This window comes from Condylura cristata, unplaced genomic scaffold, assembly GCF_000260355.1.
Source record: "Condylura cristata isolate star-nosed mole 26May11 unplaced genomic scaffold, ConCri1.0 scaffold00032, whole genome shotgun sequence".
NCBI lineage: Eukaryota > Metazoa > Chordata > Mammalia > Eulipotyphla > Talpidae > Condylura > Condylura cristata.
The window spans coordinates 592,532-615,740 of record NW_004567133.1 but is presented as its reverse complement, the minus strand read 5'-3'; the positions used below and the strand labels follow the sequence as shown (position 1 = coordinate 615,740).

At 41.3% G+C, this 23,209-nt stretch overlaps 1 protein-coding gene across 4 annotated transcripts in view; it reads left to right on the top strand.

Moving 5' to 3' along the window:
* Positions 1-23,205, top strand: part of ZKSCAN1 (zinc finger with KRAB and SCAN domains 1) — a 34,494-nt gene extending 11,289 nt beyond the window's left edge. The window contains exons 1-4 of one of the 4 annotated variants that reach the window (XM_012731768.1): positions 13,365-13,409; positions 18,090-18,557; positions 18,856-19,045; positions 20,892-23,205. In XM_012731768.1, coding sequence (XP_012587222.1) covers positions 18,177-18,557; positions 18,856-19,045; positions 20,892-21,730 — 1,410 coding nt within the window. In that variant the 5' untranslated portion in view covers positions 13,365-13,409; positions 18,090-18,176 and the 3' untranslated portion in view covers positions 21,731-23,205. Of the gene's footprint in view, positions 1-1,061; positions 7,731-13,364; positions 13,410-17,810; positions 18,558-18,855; positions 19,046-20,891 lie in introns of those variants that run through there. The other 3 variants (XM_012731769.1, XM_012731770.1, XM_012731767.1) reach the window with 3 other exon arrangements.
* The last annotated feature ends 4 nt before the right edge of the window (positions 23,206-23,209 follow it).

Sequence of the window (23,209 nt, the reverse complement as noted above, 5' to 3'; positions counted from 1 at the left end):
TTTACTAAACAAACCTCAGGTTTTGTTTTGAACCACAGATATAACTGGAGTCATGGTTTCTTGCCACTTGCTCTTTGAACTAGATGAAAATTAAGCTAAAGAACTGAGCTTTATTTTGAAAGAATTGAACATTGTTTTTACCTACTCCAAGATAACTTAAAAAAAAAAAAAGGGCAAAAACAAACATTGGAAACAGTCTGGGAACTATCTAGCCAAGAACGTTGGCTTGAAAGTCAAAAGAAATTGAACCATTTCCTCTTCCTCACTTATAATTAGTTCAATATTTATGCTAACTTCATCACTAAAGACAGGGGTTAGCTGTTGAACTCCACTAGTAGTTGTTCTCAAGGGCTTGTTTGGGATAGTAGAAACTTGCATTGGAAAAACTTCTGAAGCCTCATAAAGAAACAATAGGATTGGAGTATTTGGTTTTTCCCTAGACAAACATGAGCATGTAAAATAGTGTGTGCTTATTGAACAATTTCTAATCTGCTTAAAAACAGTGACACAGAATATAGCCAACTACAAGAAAAAATATATACCAGTGTTTGAATAAGCTATGCTAAAAGGAGAGGATCAGCTCTGCATTTGTGAAAAGTTTTCTTGTCTGCTCTCCCTGGTGGAGAGAAATTCTTTCCTTTGTCTGAAGGGCCATGTAACCATTAAGCTTATAAATACATTAGAAAGAGAATATGGTTTTTAAAATGTTTGTTTCAGATTAGTCACTGGGTCACCAAATAATGAAACTGTGATCTCTTATGCCCTTCATCCCTCCTCTCTCTCCTTCCTTAACTGATTCTACTCCCTTTGCTTATTTCCTGGGGTTTCTGTTTAGTCCCATCCTATCTGAATGCTCCCTCTCTTGGTTATTCCATGCTTTGCCTGCCCTCTCAGACCCACCTCTTTTGTTGTCCATTGTTTTTTTCCCCCTCTTACCTCCAAGTAATACTGTGAAGCCATTTTGCAGGCATGTTGAGGCTTCCTAGGGAAGAGTATCACTTGATTAGCCTACATATTAAAAAGAAAAAGGTGCTATTTGTATTTTCTATTTATTGTGTCAGGTTGTGAAAACAGGAATGAGAATGAGGAATCAACCTCAAAGGCTGAAGTCACAGAAGACTCAGCATCACATGGGGAGACAACAGGAAGACTGCAGAAAGAGTTGGGAGAAAAACGTGAGCAGCAGGGCAGAATAGTAGAAAAGCAGCAGAGGAACCCTGAGGAGAAGACTGGAAAAGAAAAGAGAGATTCAGGGCCGATCACAGTGAAGGAAAAAAAAACAGCCACAGGAGAGAGAGGTCCAAGGGAGAAGGGTAAAGGATTGGGAAGAAGTTTCAGTCTAAGTTCAAACTTTAACACCCCTGAAGAAGTTCCAACAGGAACAAAGTCTCATAGATGTGATGAATGTGGTAAATGCTTCACAAGGAGTTCAAGCCTTATTCGCCATAAAATAATCCACACTGGAGAAAAGCCCTATGAATGTAGTGAGTGTGGGAAAGCCTTCAGTCTCAACTCAAACCTTGTTCTGCATCAGAGAATCCACACAGGAGAGAAACCTCATGAATGTAATGAGTGTGGCAAAGCCTTTAGTCATAGTTCAAATCTCATTCTACATCAGCGAATCCACTCTGGAGAGAAACCTTATGAATGTAATGAGTGTGGGAAGGCCTTCAGCCAGAGCTCAGACCTTACGAAACATCAGAGAATCCACACAGGGGAAAAACCCTATGAATGTAGTGAATGTGGAAAAGCTTTCAACCGAAATTCATACCTAATTTTGCATCGGAGAATTCACACCCGAGAAAAACCTTATAAGTGCACTAAGTGTGGCAAGGCCTTCACCCGGAGCTCAACCCTTACTCTGCATCACAGAATCCATACCAGGGAGCGAGCCTCTGAATACAGTCCAGCCTCCCTGGATGCATTTGGGGCATTCCTGAAAAGCTGTGTGTAAAACAAGTATTTGTCAACAAGCCATTTCCCCCTTTTGTTTCAACAGTTGTTTCAGAGATGTGTGGCCATGGAGGGGAAAAAGAAAGCCTCAACAGATTAAAAGAAAAAAAATCACACTTAAGGATCCTTACAGTTAGATCAGCAGTGTTCTGCATTTGTGTAGTCTGTGGGCATGTAATTCTTCCACACAGCCCCTGCAGAGAAAAGGTAATCATGTGGCTAATAACATGATCCTTCCACTCAAGATGTAAGCATGCTCACAGTAAAACGTCTAGCTTTTCAGTAATGAGGATACCTCTAAGGCACTGTTACACTCACAGCCACAGTGTATAATAGAAAGATGAAAATTGGCTCTGTGAACATCAAGAAACTGCTTGCTGCAAACAAGCCTGACTTGGCCAGTGTCTTACTGTACCTTGTTTCTCATAAAAGAGGGACAGTTAAAACAAAAACTACTTTGGGACCTGCTGCTCAAACTAGTTAAGTTATATATATGATCACTGGTAGCCTGCCAAAGCTATAGAAATCTAGGACTGTGCTGATCAGTATCAAACCAAAGATTTCTATCTCTTCCTGAAAGAGAGGGTACGTGCACCAGTCTACAGTTCCAAAGGACTCCAACACATGTAGATGGTTCTATCCTCATCACTGAGATAAATTCCAAAATGGCAAAAGCGATTCAAAACACTTCTTTCCTTCTCAAAATTCCCTAAAGCACTATGGCACTCCTAAATGGGTTTCTCCACAAGTTAGCACTTGATTGTATACTGTCTTATAATCCTTCATTATTTTATGTATGAAAGTTTTCATCACTCCCAAAGGAGATGGTTTGATCATCAAGGGATATATTTATAGTTCCAATAGCACTGGACAAAGTGCTGGACATGAGCAAGGCATTCATTATACCTGACTTCTGACAGGACTTTACATTTATGGTAAAGCCCTGTCTGTGCACCAGAAGCACCTGGAATATGGTAGCCTGGCTCAACTTTTGAAGGGAACCTTCAGATACTGGCATGTTCATAAAGCTCTAGGGTCAATTTTTTGCCCTAAATATGAAGGAAAGGTGGTAGTTGGCCACCTATGTATAAACACAGATCAGTGAATAAAAACCCTGAAATGTCAGAAATTAATATTGTCATCTTGAAGAATATCAACACTGACAGGCCATTTTCAACATCTTTCTGTGTGGTAAAGATCTTAACCAGAATTTTCATCTGTCAGCTGCTGAACAACGTAGTGATTTGAGCACTTTCTGAATCATTTGTGACTTCAGATAATAACAGTTCAAAAATGTGATTTTTGCGGGGTCACTTTTCATAAAAGAAGTTGTAGGCAGCATTTTTCCACACTTTCCAGAAACATCACAAAAGCATTTTACATCATAATGTGTTTGTTGCTCTGAGAAGTTCACCAACATGCTAAGATGTGGTTGATTGTGTCATAGTGACAGTACACAGTCTCTTTTTTGTTTCTCATCACTAAAGCCTGAGATGAAATTATGAGACTGACCTTTTCTGTCATCTGTGCAGGAGGATGCAGTTGACTGCCTAGAAGCTAACGATAGAGTGGAGACCTAGGTATTGTGGAAAATAGGTTGTCATCAGGGACTTTGGGAGAGGTGCCAGTGCTCGTGAGAACATGCAAATGGTGGGGGCCAGCCCCACTAGAAACGCAGACTAGAACGTAATAGGAGAACCTCACATAGAGTTTGAAATTTTCCATCAAGAGACATCATTGTTCAGTTCACTAACCAATGCTTAAGTCCAAGAGACATTGTGGCTTTATGAGAAGCCATTGAGGTAGGGACAGATGTGACCAGCTCTAAGATTCTGCACAGCTGTAATTCTTATGGCCTCTATAAGTTGGACCAACCACAACTTCCTTACTGCTTCTAAACAGTTTCATCAGTGTTGCCTGTGAAAACTTTCAAGGAAGCCAATTGGTGATCAGAATATTTCTGTACTTCTAATTTAAGAAAAACAGAAGAGCTACTCCAGAAGAGTATATTGAAGTAGCTTTTGTAGTAAATGAAGATAGAGGAATTGCTTTTAAGATTTTCTGTAAGCACATTGATGTTTTAGGAAACTGCTTGTGCTTTTGAGTAACGTCTTGCTGCTAAGCTGAAAGCAGTGAGGTGCTTAACTCCTGGAACTGATCAAAGTGCTGACGGTTGTTAAGAGGGAATGAACTCTGGTTGGTCCCACATTGGCCTTTTTTTAGCCGCAACTACATGCTGACATAATATAGCTGTCATTTTTGGGTTTTTTTAAATAGAAGTTAAATATAACCTGTGCCCCCACATTTAACTCCCATTTCACCGGGACATTGTATTGACTGTGGGAGAGTTACTGGGTTGCTGTAGATCTTCAGCTGTTTGAAGATAGGTCTTCTGAAGAAAAGAAGCTTATGCTGTTTATTAAAAGCATTTGCATTGTATTCATTTATCAGATACTCAGTGCAAAATGTCACTGGATTAAAATCAAAAAGGCTTACAAAATCTAATCAGCATTCAGGATAGTCAGAAGTTTTGACTGGCCAAAATCTGTTAACAGTTCAAGTACTCTGTAGTTAACCATTAGTATATTAGCCAGCCTAATGAAAGTTTCTGAAGGATTTTAAAAAATGTACCTTAACCTCGCCAGGAAGAGAAGTAAAATTCAAATTGTGAGCTATTGTTTTTACTGCAACCTGGTAGGTAAGGCTAAAGCCTAAGAATGTATGTCTGAGGCATCTTGATAAGTAAGGCACTTAGTGTTTTATTAAAGGCATACAAATCAAACTTGCTAAATTTATACAGAGATTGACATGTTTGATAGGAGACAATTCACATCTTACATCAGAATCCATTCCAGAAAGAAACTTCTAGTATTTGATAAACGTGGCATAGCCTTTAATCACATCTCAGCCCTTAGCATCAGAAAGCTTATACTGTATATAAACTATTATTATTACCTGTGAGGAAAACTTTCATGTATAGCACTCACTGCTTTGGAAAGAAAATGAATTCCATCAGTATGTTCCAATCATGTAATGAATTCAGAAACACTGCAGAGGAGGCTCAATCTTAACTCCAGAGGATCCACAGAAGAAAAATGTGGGGAAATGCTAAAGAAATAGCAAAATGTACTTCTTACAAACTTTGTTAATGTGGGTACTTCTACATATTTTGTATGATCATATTGTCAGTGTCTGTGTTTGTGCCCCCAACCCCTGTTGTTCTGTATATTCCCTGTAAACAGATAATGTATTTTATTTTAATCTATGACAACATCACTCCAAAAAGACATAGTTTTGGAGTGAGTAGTGAAGAAGTCGACGTGGTTATAGACAAAAAGTCAGTTCACAGAACTGAGGAGGGAGAATGAGGGGAAAAGCTTCACGGTTTGGTGCTTATCCAGCCAGAGAGGATAAGTAAATTCACTAGGAAAAAAAGGTTAATAGGGAACTAAAATGAACGATCCTTGGGTCATCCTTTCAGCCACAGGATGAGTTTTCTGAGCGTGTTGGGTGGAGTCCTACATGAATAGAGCAGAGAGTGCACAGGAGAGGCCAGCGGGACCACTTGTCCGGAGTCTTTAAACCATGTTCTGCTTCTCATACCAACTTTTAAAATCTTTATGCTTAGAAAATGTGAGATAGGGAAAGGCTATTTCTGGAAAATAGATGGTGTCTGACTTTACAGAAAGTTCTATAAGTCCTGAGGAGTGTTTTTTATAGTACACTCTTGGGCTGCGTACCTTCCCTGCACCCACTTACTGCCCGCTGAGCTTACGATTAGTAGAGTGGGTTTGGGAAGATCCATAACTGTGAAATAATTTCTAATTTCATCTTAATAGTTACTTTTGTTCCATGGTCTGGTCATCCTGATGTACTTACCTAAAGCTGGTAACCACCACCCTTGTAGAAGGTTCATATGTGAATTGAGCAACAGTTAACTGTAGTCAGTGACAGCAATACTTGCCAGAGGAGCCATAGTCTTATGTCCCACTCTGAGCAGCTTCTCAGAAAATTTAAGAGGGGACCTGGTGTCCCCATCTGGGAAACCAAATGGAGGTCTGCAGATTGCAAAGTGAAATACAGAATCAGAGAAAAGGCAATGGAGTGGTATAAATAGATCTTTTCATCAACATTAGAATAGATTTTTTTTAACTGCTGGAGAATTTAATAATTATTTGAAAGGTTTTCATAGCATAGATTTAGGTTTCATTTTTAGAATGGACACTACATGTAAAGGCAGTTGCTTATTTTGCTATTCAGATTCATTTTTTTATATCTAAGAAATATCTCTTTTCAAAGCTTTGTAAACAAATTTATACGGAGGTAAGCCATCTCCAAGTCTGCAGATCAAACAAAAGTTTGGGAATGCTTTTCTCAGAACACAGAATCTCTCAGCATAAGTTTCATATGGTCTGGTTCTATTTAAGAGTGGATGTCACAAATGTTTTTCTGTTATCCTAAAACAGTGAAAGATAGAGTGGGCATTAGGTTGATGTCTAAGCAGTAGCCTGCTATTCAAAGTTTTGTTTATTTGATGTTTGAGAGTTTCACCTTCCTTGACTGCAGAATCACAACTCACTTCAGATTCCGCATAAAGCAGCTAAGTTCATTGGCTTTCCCCTTTCAGTGAGCACTTAGCAACACAGCTGAGTGTTTTAAGACCTGAAGAATGAGCAATTGAACAGTGTTACTGAAACAAGGATTTCATTCCAGTTTTAGATTTGGCTTTTAAATTCCTTTGGTTCAGGGGAGGAACAAGGCAGCTACGGTTGCCCTGAATTGCTACCTTGTAGTCTCCCAACAAGGTTGTATGGGAGGAAGGGGCAGCTGGGAGGGAAACTGACAGCGCTCGCCTGCTAGCTGAGGCAGAGTGACTAGGCCTGCTGGGGGTGTGTGGGAATTAGGTACCCTTTGCCTTCCCCTTCATCTCTACCACGTGATAGTTGAGCGTTTTAGTCAGCCACAACAAGGACAAAGCATATGAGACTTAGAGGTGCTTCTGTGGTAGCAGGGGTCCTTACTTGAAAACAGATGATGGAGGTGGGAAGGGAAGAAGCGGATTATGATTATGCAGGAATATCTCGTTCTAAAAATGTGTGAGTTGAGAGGTGGGGTGTGCGAACAAAGTCAGCAATTACTTTAAAATGTATTTTTACTAACTTTTAGTTAAATATAGATTATTGCAACCAGGTCAAAATGATAAACCTAAATTTATATAGAGAGCTAACTCAGGCATTGTCTATCTGTAGACTGGATAAAACAGCCTTTCCTGTTTTGTCAATTCTTAGTTTCTTAATTTAGATTAGATCAAAAGAAACTTGTCTTTGTATACCTGCAGAATTAAGTTATTGCTGTTAAAAACTGGACTGTTCAATTCAGTAGTCTCCGAAGAGCCCAGATGCTTGGTAGATAAAGATGTTCAGTAAATTTTGAAGTTAAATATGTTCATTTAAAATCCTCATTAACTTTCTAGAAAGACTTCTTAATAAACAGTGGAATCTTAGAGGAAAAGTGGTTTGGTTTTTTGAGAGCTAAGGAACTCCTCCATTAACAGTTTGAACCCTGATCAGGGGCTAAAGTTTCAATTATGACAAATGGCAGCAAAACAAAATTTATGTGCAGTTGTCACAATGGTTCATTTTAAGGGACCAGTGTTGTCCAACAAGTATTAGGGTAGAGAGATTGGAGAAGGAAATCGTGGGGATTTATTATGACTTGTTATTCTGTTGTTTATTTTCTGGGTCATGGTAAAACAATAAATTATCTCTAGGTGGCAATACTTGTGTTGGTTTTTTTGTTGTCCTTAGTTGCATACATGTACTTGTTTTGGGTAAAAACTGGTTCTGCACCCACACAATCCTCACACAAACATATTCTAAGTAACTTCACAAGCCTTTTACAAACACTGTGGAGCTCTTAGAAGCACACAGGATGAGCAACCATGGGGTTAGGGAGCTATTTAATGATCCCCTAAAACATAATTTTGTTCATAAGATGCAGCCATTGAAATGACCTTTGAACAATTTATGAAAGCTAGAAACTGGACAGACTAGTCACGGTGCAGCGCATGGTCTGCTAGCTTCTACCTTCAAACCATGGCTTTTAACCTATTTTGATGATAATGTGGAAACAAATGATTTCACCTTTTTTCTTCCTCTCATTTAAATATTTAACTTACTCTGACCCTGTTTAGAAGCCAGACTAGACATGCCAAGTGCTCGGACTTACTTTGATTTCTGTATCCTTAAGATTGGCGGACTCTTAGCCTGGGCCCTCCAGAGAGCAGAACCTGAGGACCTGTGTGCAGAGGACTTACTAGGAAGTAATTCCAGAGAACAAAAATGGGACAGGATGAGTGGAAACAGTAGGAAGGCCAACACAGTTACTGAACTTGGCCATGGCTGAGGACAAGTGGCCCTGTGAGAAACTATGGTGCTGAGTTAACGATTAGGCTTGGGCATGGAGTGGGGGACAGAGGCTCATAGTGTTCCCCTACCTTAGCCTCAGAATTGAAGTCATTAAACTGATGCAGTTCCTTTGCTTCCCAGATCCACCGAGGAGCCAGAATAGTAGAAGCAACTGCATGGTATAAGATCGCTTTCTTGTCCCAAGCTACCATTTCCCTTTGCCAGTATTTACCACCCTGCCTCTGAGCCTCAGATTCCTGGCACAGCCTCCAGATTCTTAACTAGGAAGTGCCAGGCTGACTACAACACCTGGATGATCCATCATTACATGCCCTACAGTTGGCTTTGTATTCCACATCTTAAATGACCTTCAGCATGGTAAACCACCTGACGTGTGCAACAAGAACCATCACTGGAAACTTAATCTCTACCTTAAATATTTAAGGAATACTTAGTAGGGGGATTTGTTTCGCCTGATTCCAAGAAATAGAACTAAATCCTTTCAGTGAACATGTGCCAAGTGTTAGGCATAATAGAGGAGATCCAGAAATGAGTGAGCCAGAGGAAGAACAGCTCTACCTGTGGTTACCAGGATTTTGAACAAATTGAAACAAGGTGTCCCCTACCTTAGGACACTTGACTACTGCCTGCTGGCAAGTTGTGACTATACATCTCCCTGATAACTGCACTGAATGATGGCCCTTAGGGCTATGCAGAGCACAAGTTGTACGACCAGAAGCATCTCGTGAAGCATCCACCGGGGATGAAAGAACCTTCTAGAGCCAGCCAGATCAGAGGTTGCAGTCAGTTCAGGCATTCAGGTATGGATGGTGTACACTGAGGGCTCGGGAGAAGGAAGTTTGTACAGTAGAGGGCTTAGCTTTTCAATAGATATTGTGATCTACTCTGAAATGAAGCAAATATTTATTGGATTCTTTCATGAACAAGGGTTCCCCTTTGAAAGTTAGCAACTTCTCATGTAAACAACTTGACAGGAAAATTTGCCCTCTCCTATTGAGAAGGGGAGTATGGAAATAAAGGATCCGCCATAGATAGAACTGTTTTTTCCTTTGTGGGGAGGAGGAACTGAAGTTAAAACAAGATCAGAAATAATATTGTAGCAAAGGGTTTTGAATATTGAAAAGCCCTTACTATTTATAGCTAGTTTATTCTTATGTGATATCATTTAGCCTTTCTCCAAATACTCTAGTCATAGCACTTGTATTCTGATGCCCATTTTCCAGAAAATTAAATTGCAGATCCAAATCTCCCTAAGCTCATTAGCAACACAGCTCCAGCCCTAAGCCACAGGGTTGTCTGGCTGCATGACTTCACTTTTATTGTCTTTTCCTTTCATTTTCTTTAGCAGATGTCTTAGAAGTTTCCTAACATGCAGTACATGTGAGCTCCAGATGGAAGAAGTGTAAGGAGCAAGGAGCTTGCCCAGCTGTGTTCTAGTAGAAATCTAGGTTTTGTCACCCTCTACCGGCCAAACATAGTTTGGTAGCACAAATAAGTGATGGGGAGAATGAGCCAGGAATATCCAGAATGCAGCCATTTTAGAGAGAACCCTGAAAGTCCTGTTAGAAAAGGAGAGAGGGAGAGAAGTCTACACCAGAGACTGGGAGTTTTTCCAAACAAACTGCTGTTGCAAAGGAGATCAGAATCAGAGGCCATCCTTCTGCTTGAGCTCCCCAAACCCATCCCTCTAAAGAGATGAGAATCCAAATAATTTTTTAAGCCAAAAGAGAACTGAATAATGAAAGTGGTATAAAGGAGGAACTATGGCCTCTCAGCACCTACTGTCTGTTCAGATACTTAAAACCCCAAGATTCAGAAGCAATTTGAGATATGATTATGAAACAGCTGTGGGTGATCATTGGGAAAATCATAGGTGGTAGTTTTCATATATTTTGAAAGCCTAGCAAGGAACAAGTATATGCATTTTTTTAAAGATTTATTTATTCATATAGAACTGGGGTACAGGCCACAGAGATGCGGAGGGTGAGAGGATTCACCAGAGACACGGGAGCAGAACAGGCCGATCGAAGAAGTACACTTCTGAGGGGAGCGGCGGGCGGGTCAGGAGAGGTCTGCCTCGCCATGTGGTCACCTCCGGGGCAGGCAGGGATTGAACTCATGCAGAAATGGCTTACGCTTCTTAGTGCTGTGCTTTAACCCACTGTGCCACCAGGGAGGGCCAACAAGTATATGCATTTTATGAGAGAAAAGGATAAACCAAGGCTAGGATTAATGAGCTGAAATTCCAGGAAAGCAGGTTTTTGCTTTGATTTAAAGTAATTTTAGCATGTAGAACAGCCCCAAAGAAGGAACTGTTGTCTAAAGCAGTAAGCTTCCAGTCACAGGAACAGTTAGAAACACACAGGCTGTCAGAGGGCAGCATGTTCATACATGACAGTGACATATTCATCCAGTGACCACTTAATGATCTATTATCCTTGACTACAACTATAATTATTTGTTTATATATCTACTAAGATTATTTACAGACAATCTTGTCACATTATCTCCTATCTCACATACTCTTTTGCAGTATGACCAAGAGATAATCTGTTTTTCTTTTGAATCTAGCCCAGTGACCTGTTTTAACAATCAAATGTAGTGGAAATGATACTGTGTGACCTCCAATGCTGGGTTTAATGTTACAATTTCCATCTTGACCTCTTAAAAATACTCCCTTTACAAACGCTCCTGCACTGCTGGTGGGAATGCAAACTAGTACAACCACTATGGAAAACTGTTTGGAGGTTTCTCAAACTACTAAAAATGGAGCTTCCATATGACCCAGCAACCCCACTCCTAGATATCTACCCAAAAGACATGGAAACACTGATTGAAAAAGACACTGGCACCCCCATGTTTACTGTTGCTTTATTTACAATTGGAAAGACATGGAAACAACCCAAATGCCCAAACATAGATGGCTGGATTAAAAAGATATGGTACATATACACAATGGAATATTATCAGCAACCAAAAAAAATAAACACACTACTTTTGCAGCAACAGGGGTAGAGCTGGAAGGGATCATGCTTAGTGAAATAAGCCAGAAAGAAAAGGAAAAATACTGGATGGTTTCACTCATAGCAGGAGTATAAAGGACCAGGCAAGAAAATAATAATAATAATAATGAACAACGATGTACCAGAGACATTTTACGGGGGTGGAATAGGGAATGGGATAAAAACAGGGGCTGGGGGGAAGTGCACTGGACTATGGTGATGGCAGATGGGTGATTTGGTGATGGGAAGCCCATGGGGATTACGACTGAGATGGAAAAAGGCACAAAATGATGTAAAAATAAACTTAATATTATTTTTTAAAAAATAATCCTTTTGGGAAACTTGGTCATCATGCTGTGAGGAAGCCCAAACAACCTTGAGGACTCAGCCAGAGCACAGACACCCAGGTGGACATTTCCAGCTGAGCTTCTGTCATGGGCGAACACCAAATGCCAGCCATCCCAGCTTCCGTAAACACCATAGGGAGTAGAACATTCCAGCCAAACAAAGATTTGTTATATTATGTGATACATAATTGTGTTAAAGCACTAATTTTTTTAAAAAAGATTTATCTATTTATTCATACAGAACTGGGGTACAAGCCAGAGGTGCAAGGGCAGTGAGAGGTTTCACTAGAGACAGAGTGGGGAGCAGAACAGGCAGATCGATAAAATACACTGCTGAGGGGCCAGCAGGCTGGTCAGGAGAGGTCTGCCACACCATGAGGATCACCTCTGGGGTCAGGGATCAAATTGGTACTGAAGCAGCTGTGGCCAGCTTGCAGTGCTGCATCCTTACCCATTGCACCACCAGGGAAGGCCTCCTAAAGTACTAATTTTGAGTGTAGTTTTTAATGTAGCAAAAAAGAATGGAAGCCAAATGCTAAACACAGTACTTGGCTCATAGTAAATACTCCAAGGAGGTGTGTGGAGAGTGGTAAATGTGAACAAGTATAAAAATTAGGTTGAAGGGAAAGTGAAAAACTAACAGGACTCTTAGGCAAGCTGCAAGAAGATGTTAAAGGTCATATAGCCCAACAACTCACTCTACAAAGCCTCTGTCATTATACCCAGGATTCTACCACATCTTGTATACCCAGCATACAAGATGATCCAAGAAGTGGCCGTTTTTGAACAAATCTATCAGTAAGTCCACCCTTGTGTTGAACTTATTAGTTGTTCCCATTCATTGGGTTTAGTTCTATCCTCTAGGGTTCCCTAAGATGAACTTCTTTTTTAAATAATAACATTTCACATATTTGAAAAACCTGGACTGCTTTGATCCTCATTCACTTTGTCTTCTCCTAAGATGAAGGAAATTCTCCGGAGCTCAGCATCGGGCGTCCAGAAGTGCCGGTCTTAGATGTCTAATCAGTACACGTGTGTGAAGGAAAAAACATCATGTGATAACTGTTGAAGCTAATGGTACAGGGGTGCACTAATCTTTCCATTTTGGTATGTGTGTGCAATGTGTAAATGACCCTAAAAAAAAAACACCAGAAGGAAATGTCATATTTCTGTAAATGTGTGGTACATTTAGACAGGGAATTCCATGTGCAGATCAATTTTCAGGGACCGGGCAAAAGCAAAGTCAGTGGGGGCCACAGTAGGGGTGGGGCGGGGCAGATAGGAAACATATTCTTCAGTCTGGTAACCGTCAGCTAAGCAAGTACAGCAGGTAAACTTTTCTATAGGTTTATAAACAGGTTTACCAACTCCTTGACTTAGGGCATATGGGCTTAGGGAAGCCTCTAAGATTTTCGCCCAGGAATTTTAGAATCCGCAAAAGTCCCAACGGCTGGGCTAACTCAGACTACTGCCTCCGAGACCCAGGACTGACAGAAGTGAATCACGCTCTCGCTGGGTGGGCCAGGCGAGGGGCTCCAAGTCCACAAAGACGGAACGAGACGCGAGCCCTCCGAATTCCTAGAGGGGAGCAGGCGGACCGAGGCTGTGACGCACGTCCGGTCGCGCCGGCTCGCCTGCGCGTCGCGGAGTCCCAGCGCCCCGGGCGGCTCTGACTCACGGTGAGCCTCTGATCCTCGGTTCGCGTGGCGGGCGAAAGCGGGAGCCTCGGCCGATAGGGTTTGAGGAGGAGAAGGAGTGGGTTAGGCAGCTGTGGCCCGTGGGAACCCTGCAGACCTGTCCTGAGAGAGCTGTGGGGAGGAGCCGCCTGCCCCTGCGCGGCCCCAGATAGTGGAGGCGCTCGCTCTGTGGAAAGTACCCACCCCCAGCTTTCCCAACTTTCTCTTAAAAGTCTGGAAACTGTAGCTGAGTAAGAGTAGCGTTGACGCTTTCTCATTTTTTGTTTTGTTTTGTTTTTTGAGCCGCGCTGTTTGTCAGTCTGACCTGTCTGCCTACTCTCCCCACCACCCACCCCACCCCACTCCACTCTCCCGCTGGACGGGAGGTGTAAACTCAGGGCTAAATGATAGAAACACGCGCGAGGATGTTGGGTTCCCCTTGTGAGAAACTGACCCTCATTAGAAGCTCTAGGTGGTCTTCGATCCAAGGGAGGAAATGGTCTCCTTGGGCTTTGTTCAGAGTACAAAGTATGCACATAAAGGAAGCTACTCAGGTTCAGAAAAACATTTTAGAATGCTCTCTATAGTTTGCCAAAAGAAAGGTAATCTAGTGGGTGAGGTACTTTGAAACTCATGAGGCAGTGGTAAAAGAACTGGTGAAAAGGGTGAAGCGGTAAAACAGTTGTTTTCAGCTACTGGAAGGCCGCTCAGGAGAAGTTACTAGTTTAGCACTCGACTAGAGTCTGTGAAGAAAAGAAAAAAAGGATGCAGAATTTGGTTCATTTTAAAGAAAATCTTGTAAAACTAGACTACCCAATAGTAGAATTCTGTGCCTCAATATCAAAGTCTATCAAATTGACTTGGCGTAGAAGTGTTCAGGTACAGAATGAACGTACTAAAGGCATTCTAGCACTATTTGTTCCATTAAATTGTCAGAAGCTATGATAATTTGATTTGTTTATGCCCAGACTGTACCAGAAAAGATTTGGCCATTTTGTAAGGACATATAAATTGGGAAATTGGCATAAAATGAGAGGGAAAAAAGCTGGGAACAGAACAAAGGCCTTTGGCTTATAGTAGATGGTGAACTTTTGCTAGATGGGGCTCTTGAGCTAAACTTGCTAGATAACCTAAAAGAAATATTTTGCTGGAGTTGAAGACAGTGTGTTAGTAACAAAGCCTGCTTTCCTGTCCACGTGCATTTTGATTTTGTGAATATTTAAGAAAAATTCAGAGATAACTTCTAAGTAAAACTTAGAACTAACATGTGAAATGACTGGCTTTGCTCAGGGGGGAAAAAGTTCCTGCCATCTAGAAATTATGTGCAAGTTGTCTGAAAGACTGGGAAGGGGCCGAGCAGGATGTGAAATAAAAAGTATTTGTGTGGTAAGTTTTATAGAAGAAAAGAGTAGATTCCCAGGATAAAACGTTCTGTGCTGCAGGAGAATGGTGTACAGCTTGGTCATAGCTGCATTATGGAGGCAGTAACTCAGCACAGACCTGAAGAGGTGAGAGAAGAGAGACTCTTGTATCTGGAGGAAGTTTTAGGCAGAGGAAGTAGAGGCTCCGAGGTGAAAGCTGGCCAATGTATTTAGGGAGTAGTGTCCTTGGGTGGAATGACAGAAAGAAGGAGAAAATGAGAGAGACAACAGGGGTCTATATCTTACAAGGCCTTTTTGGCCCTTCTGATGGTTTGGCTTTGTCTTTTGTGAGATGCTGTGCCTTGAAAGGAACAGAGCATAAAGTGATCTGACTTCTATTCTAACTAGGTCATGGTGCTGTGTGGGGAACAGACTGAGGGAGCACGGGACAAGCAATTAGGAGATAACTGCACTGCTCAGGCAAGTCGTGATCGATTGGGATAGTAGTGTTGGAGGCAGTAAGCAGTAATTGAGCTCTGGGTCCTTTACACATAGAATTAACAAGATTTGCTGGTGAACTGTATGTAGAATGTCAAAGAGTCAGAGGTGGCCAGGGTTTTAGGTCAGTGAACAACAATGGAGTTGTTAACAGAGATAAGCAGTTTTGGGAGGGAAACTGGGAATGTTTTAGATGTGAACTTGAAGTGCCATTGGACATCCTGGTGGCAGTATCAGTGTATTGTTGGTCCTGCAAGTCTGGAACTGAGAAGATAAATAAATAAAGCAGTTGTGAGAATGTGGGTGCAAATTAAAACCTGCCGGTGCTGTGTTGGAATTCCCCATGACTTGCTGAGTTTCCCAGGCAGATTTTAGAAAGTGGGCAGCCCAAACAGGAATGTCTTCTTGCTGTGTCCTCCTCTGGCTAGAGGGGGATGTTTTAGAACCACATCTGAAAAGTTATTTCATTATGAGGAGGCCTGCTTTTGTGCATATCTGCAGATGCTCTTGGCACTGCCACATCTGTTATTTTTTAGGAACTTAGTGTTTAGTGTGAGAGTCTTTATTAATAGGAGACTGATCGCAGTGCATCTCCCTGGCTAGCTTTCCAATAATGCTAAACTTGAGAGCTTTAGTAGTTCATTGGGTGCAGAGGACAGCATGAGGAAGTGGACTATGGTGATTTCAGTCTATTCTGTCAGAACACTTGTGGGCATTTCATAGGATATTTCAGAATTGGGGTACAGTGGAGATGAGTCCAAGAATTCATATCCCTAGAATTCTGAACTAATTAGCAGATGAGTACTAGTGAGTTTCTCATAAAACCAAAGTTACATGTGTTTACTGATGTGTGAACCTAAACACCTAATGTAAAAGATAACAGCATAAATGTACATTTGTGGGGGGCTTTGTGGGGGTTGGAATTGATATTGTTTGCCTGAGCTTTTCCCTTTTTTAAGGAATGAAATTGTTAGCAAAAGAATGTAAAAATTGAAGCCATCCTAATTCTGCAATCTAGAATTACCACTGTTAATGGTTTGTCCTTTTTCCTTCATTGTGATTATGTGTGAGAGGGACTTTCAGTCTTCAAGTGCTTATCTAATCAGCTCTGTCAAAACTGATGTGCATGCTAGAAATTAGCATTCTCTGGTTTTTAAATGTCCTAAGTCTGGAGTATCACCAATTCCTATTGCCTCATCTTCAGCTTTTAGAAGCTATATTATCCTTTTTATGGCCTCTACTATTGTTATAATCTCATATAACAAACACACATGTAGATTACTATCTATTTGACTTTCTGTGCTACTGGAATTTTCATGCTCTGTATGATCCAAATCCAGTATGGGAACACTTACGTGACATTAAAAACAAAGCAAAAGGCTTGAAAACGTGCTCAGAAATCCAGCTATAGGGCATGTAAGATTAAGTAATTTGTGTTTTTCTTTCAGAATAACTTTATGAATGCCAATAACAGGCTTATTCTATTTTCTATTTAGTTGTTTATTTCTGTCTTTCCTACTAACTTGAACCCTCCATGAGAGGAGAGGAGTGGAGCTGTCTTACTTAGCACTGAGCCCATAGCAAGCATCCAGTAAATGTTGAATGAACAGATTTCACTATTTACTACAGGTGTTTTCTGTATTCTAATTCATTAAGTGATCAACAATATTTGGAATATTTAAAATTTAAACAATATTTTCTGTGAAAGCTAAAGGTAAAAGACATTTAAGAGCTCAAATATGGTGGATTTTGCCCTACCCCCTCCCCAGGTCTATGCAAACATCTCTTTTTTCCTTTCTCTTTTCCTTTATAAATGTACTTTATAAATGTGGATGGAGGGATGGATCAAAGTGAAACTCAAAATTATATCACTAATTATATTCAGTCACTCAAGTATACTAGTTAATTCTAGTCTTCTAACATGACACTTGATTATGCTGACCAGCTGAATCATTTAACGAGTAAATATTTTTTAAATATTTTATTTATTTATACATACAAAACTGGGGTGAAGGCCAGAAGTGCAGGAGTGGTGAGAGGATTCACCAGAGTGGGGAGTATATAAGCAGAGTGGGAAAGTACACTGCTGAGGGGAACAGCAGGTGAGTAGGAGAAGTCTGCCGCGCCATGTGGGTCACCTCCAGAGCTGAGAATTGAACTCATTGAAGTAACTGTGGCCAGCTTGCAGTGCTGCGCTTTAACCCATTGCACCACCAGGGAGGGCCTAATGAGTATTTGACATTGAAGTTAATGGTCTTATGATTAGACAGACTGCATTTGGTCAGTAAATAGCCTGTTAAAATGTCAAGAGTCATAAGATTCTGAAAACAGCTTTTGGAGCAAAGTTAAAGTTAATTTTTAAATGGTAACTATACTTTTTCTTTAAAGATTTATTTTTATCTATTTGTACATACAAGCACTGGCCAGAGGCACAGGGGAGTGAGAGGACCCACCAGAAAGAGTGGGGGACAGAACAGGTAGATCTACTGAAACACTGCTGAAGGGAGCAGCAGGTGAGAGACAGCTGCGCCATGTGGGTCAGCTGCCTGCCCAGGGGTTGAGCCCAGGCCGCCTCAGTGATAGTGCTGAGACTCAACCACTGTGCCTTCAGAGAGGCCCATAATAACTATATGTTTTAGAGAGTGGAGACAAAGTAAAATCAAAGTGGGAGATCCTGAGCTGACTTCAGAGATTTTGAACAGTGATTTCTATGAGTAGTTTTATGGTACATAATTTTCACAATTTCTTAGGCTAAAAGTTTGTCATAAAGATATTTTAAAGTATTTTTCTTTTTGGTAATTTTATGGTAACCATATTTTCTTAGGTTTAAGGTGTAGTCCTAAAGAACCAACAACCCAAAGGAACCGATATTACTGCTATACAGAGCCCTGTCTTTAGTGAGGGTGTATTGATGACCAAGGTACTGGGCATGGCCGCTGTTCTGGGTCAGCCTCCACAGGAGCAGGGGCCTGTGATTGTGAAAGTCGAGGAGAAAGGGAAATGCCATCCTAGCCTGGAGATGTTCCGCCAGCGCTTCAGGCAATTTGGGTACAATGACACCCCTGGGCCACGGGAGGCCCTGAGCCAGCTCCGAGTGCTCTGCTGTGAGTGGCTGAGGCCTGAGATCCACACCAAGGAGCAGATCCTGGAGCTGCTGGTGCTGGAGCAGTTCCTCAGCATCCTGCCCCAGGAGTTGAAGGCCTGGGTGCAGGATCACAGCCCAGAGAGTGCTGAAGAGGCCGTCACCCTCCTTGAAGATCTGGAGCAAGAACTGGATGAGCCAGGACAGCAGGTATGCTGGGAGGCTTTAGTCTGTGAGAGTGGGAAGAACATAGTCCAGGCAGCAGTGGGTTTGCCCATACAATAAGAACAGCTGGATAGAAGTTTCTACTGAATGAGACCAAGCTTCCTCCTGTTTTTCTTCTAATCTATACTAACCCTTAGCCTTTGGAGTGAAGTGGGATGGATGTTTTTTTCTTTTCTTTTTCCTGGATATAATTTCCTGGATATAATATATAATTCTGAGATTTTCTTTCATTTAGTCCTTAAATGGACTGTGCTTAAACCAGACTCTTCCTAATTGTTTCCAGGTCTCACCTCCAAACAAACAGAAGCCAGTGTGGGAGGAGATGCCATCTTCAGGAACAACGAAAGACTCCCCAAGTAGCATGCATACCGATTCTATAGATACCACAAACAAATATGACTCTTGGGGACCCCTGTACATCCAAGAGACTGGCGAAGAGCAGGATTTCACTGCAGAGCTGAGAAAGATTCAAGGTAAGGACCATCTCTCAGACCTCTGATCAGTGTACCAGGCCTTTCAAGCAGAGTCCCCTCTCCTCTCTAGGTGTGTTTCAGTAAGAATCTTAAAGGGTCCCTTAAAGGAAATTTAATAAAGGGGCTGTTTATGGAGATGTGGACAGCTTGAATGAACCAGAAAGAGATGGTGCTTGTTCATGTTAATGATTTACTGAATCTGTTAGGGTTAGCCTTGAATTATATAGGTTGTCCTTGGTGAATTATTTTTCAACTTCTCATTAAATTATTTTAAACCTTTTATTTAATCTAGTTTAATTGATTTTTTTATATTTTATTGAGGTAATGTTAGTTTTTAAATTTTTTTTTAAGGATTTGTGGTTTTTTATGCATACAAGAACTGGCGTATAAGCCAGAGGCATGGGGGTTGAGGGGATTCACCAGAGACAGAGTGGGGAAGCAAATCTACTGAAATACATTGCCAAGGGAAGAGCAGCCAACAAAACAGGAGAGGTCTGCTGCACCATGTGGGTCAGCTTCCCAACTGGGATGCCACAGTGTCTGGGGTAGCCTGACAGCCAAGACTTCAACCCCTGCACCACCAGGTTGGCCCTAAACCTAACTTTTATCAAGTTATCTATTTCCCACATACTGCTTATGACAACTTGAAGGGAAGTCTACGTGTAGCCAAGTGATTGCTCATCATGGAGAATGAAAGGGATTTTTGCTACTGTGTCTGTAGTCACCAGTCTCCAGCAAGTAGGGAGTGAGCCTGGAAGCATCCAAGCATTATTCCTGACAAAGAAAGGAAATGAACAGAGAATGGAGAGAGACAGGACAAGGAAATGGGGCATGGAGGAAAGTGCCATGTTGATGAGGCTCCTGTACTCATGGAGGGTGAAGTTCTCAGCGGGTTCCTTTTCCAGAGTGAATTTTTTACTCCCTTTATCTGTGTATGTGGATGCTTAGATGACTTTTAAGAAGAGTAACTGTCTGGTGAAATGTTCTAAAAAAAAGATACATTGCTTCAGTCTGAGTTCCAACAATAATGTTTCTTTATAACAAGGGTTATAAGACATCATTATGTATGTTAAAAGATCAAGAGTTAGGGCCCTCCCTGGTTGTGCAACAGGCTTAGGTGCAAGTGATCCAGCCTTGGAAGTCACCTCAAGAGGTCACCCCACGTGGCTCAGCAGACCTCTCCTGACATGCCTGCTGCTCCCCTCAGCAGTTACTTTGTCAGTCTGCCTGGTTTGCTCCTCACTTTGACTCTGGTAAATCTTCTCACACCTCTGGCCTCTACCCCAGTTCTGTAAGCATAAATAAATAAACTTAAAAAAAAAAAAAAAGATAAAGAGTTAGACCCTCATTGGAGTTAAGTGCATTCATTCACATGAATTAAGGATCTGTGACTAGCATAAATAGACTGAATAACTTCCTTTATTGCTTTTATGTTTAGTTTTTGTGAGTTTACCACAAGCCTTTTTTCCCTTAATTACCTTTTTATTCCTTAATCAACTTTAACCCTTCAGTAATCTTTCTTGCTTATTTCTTTCTGCTCAAACATCTCCCATCTCCTTTGCTATTGCCCCAGTATTTTTGGTTTTAGCTAATAGCCTTGTATCTGAGGTTCTTCTCCCGGCAGAAGAGCCACATATTTATCTTACCAAAGCAGCTTCTGATAGGGCCTTGTGTGAAAGTGGTATGATAAGGTGAGTTGAGTTACCTGTATCAGTGTGTTGTTGTGACCTGTCATGCGCAGTAATGGGCATCCTTCTAAACCATCAATGTGACCTGATGATTGTATTGCCTCTTTAAGTCTCAGCAGGAAATAACTGACATGACCTTATTCTACTTACTGTTTCAGATTGTAAATCGAACACCCAGAATGAGGAGTCAGCAGATAAGCAGGAAAGTTCTGGAGAATCTCATGCAGAAGGATTCCAAAGGGATTTTGTTCCCTTGAGTCTTGCCAGTAAGTGTGAGGCCAGATTAGAAAGGCAGTGGGTAAACCTTGAAAAGGAAAGAGGAACAAAAACACCTCTACAAGACACAGGTTCCAAGAAAGGTAGAGAATTAATTTCTACTAAACCAAACCCAGGAGAGAGACGTTATATCTGTGCTGAGTGTGGAAAAGCCTTTAGTAATAGTTCAAATCTTACTAAACACCGGAGAACACACACTGGGGAGAAACCCTACGTGTGCACCAAATGTGGAAAAGCTTTCAGCCATAGCTCAAACCTTACCCTTCACTACAGAACACATTTGGTGGACCGTCCCTATGACTGTAAGTGTGGAAAAGCCTTTGGTCAGAGCTCAGACCTTCTTAAACATCAGCGAATGCACACTGAAGAGGCACCATATCAGTGTAAAGATTGTGGTAAAGCTTTCAGTGGTAAAGGCAGTCTCATTCGACACTATCGAATACACACTGGGGAGAAGCCTTATCAGTGCAATGAATGTGGGAAGAGCTTCAGTCAGCATGCAGGTCTTAGTTCTCATCAGAGACTCCACACTGGGGAAAAACCATATAAATGTAAGGAGTGTGGGAAAGCCTTCAACCACAGCTCCAATTTTAATAAACATCATAGAATTCATACTGGTGAGAAACCCTATTGGTGTAATAATTGTGGGAAAACCTTCTGTAGTAAGTCAAATCTTTCCAAGCATCAGAGAGTCCACACTGGAGAGGGAGAGGCTCTTTAACTGATGTATGCATTCTGTTTTTGGTGTTTCCAACTTTAGAACATGAATGATAGGGAGAAGCCCAGGATTGTGATACAAACCCTGGTGGTAGATTTTGTCTCAACATCAAGGGGTGTCTGCGGAATGAGAGCTCAGGTGATGGCAGCACAGTAGGAGGGAGGTGCTAGAGTTCCTGACGGGTCTGTGGATTCCTCACTCTCCTAGCTGGGGCAGGTTCCCCTCACCACACTTCCAGTCCTGTAAATCATGCCGGCACTGCCTTTTGTATAGTGTATCCAGTATAATTAAGGAAGAAACATTAAAACTGTTTAACTGTTTTAACATATATTCAAGAATTATGATTTGTAAAGAATTGAGCCATTTTGGACAAAATTTAATCTGCCTCAGAATAAACTCACATCTTAGAATGCCTCAGGATTGTTATTATAAGTAGTATATTGGTTATTGAACACTATTCTAGAGAAAAAAAAACTATTCTAACTGGTTAAACTTTTGGAAAGTGTGGTTTTCAGGTAGATAAAACTTTTAGTACTTGTGAACATATGTATTAGGAAATTGAGCTGAAATGTGTAGAGTAGCTGCATCTAGGTCTACATTGTGCTTATATTCCCTACATACTGAACACAGTTTTTCCACCACAGGGAACATTTGGTCAGCGGCAGTTGATTTTGGTTATGTATATTCTCACTCTGCCAAACTCTGAAAATCTGACTAGATGCTTCCTTCTTCTAAACCCCGAAAGTCCATAGTGTCTTTTTCCTCCAACTGCAGTTTTTTACTTCTTTAGCTCCTTCACTATCTGATAATGTCTCTTGGTCAGTAGTTCCTCCTGTTTCCTGGAAACTCAGCTTTTGCTCCATCCTCCTTTCACTGCTTTTCTTCATACTATGACCATTTTCCCCCACCTCTGATTAGTAGTCACAGAAGTAGCCTTTTGTCTATTGCCACAGCCATAGTTGACAGGCAGACCTGACCTGTCAGAATTAGGAACAACAAGATAATCATATTCTGGTTCTGATCTCTGACGCCCTGTATGTGATCTGAGAATCAGATTAAACTATTTAGTAAGTCTTTATGCACCAGCCAGATAGATTAGTGAGGATCTCATTACTGGACAACAATTGATTGTTCTTGAAATCTGAACTGTTCTTACTCAAGTATCTTCCCAGTGATCTGAATATTCTGCCAGCACCTCTGACATTTCATGTGAGCTATCCTATTTAGATATTACCATGGTGAATGGCCCCTCAGAATTTAGCTGATTATCTTTGTGTAGAGTTCCTGCTAGAGCTGCTCCAGATAAGCCCGGCTCAGCCCAAGGCCTGTATCTCCTACTTTGGTGACAGGTAGATGGGCCCATGACTGGACTGCCTATCTTCCTGACACCTAGCCAGTGGGCATCACTAGTGGATGTTGTTATAAGACACAAAGATCTAGGGCCTCCCTGGTGGCCTAGAGGTTAAGTCTTAGTTTGATCAC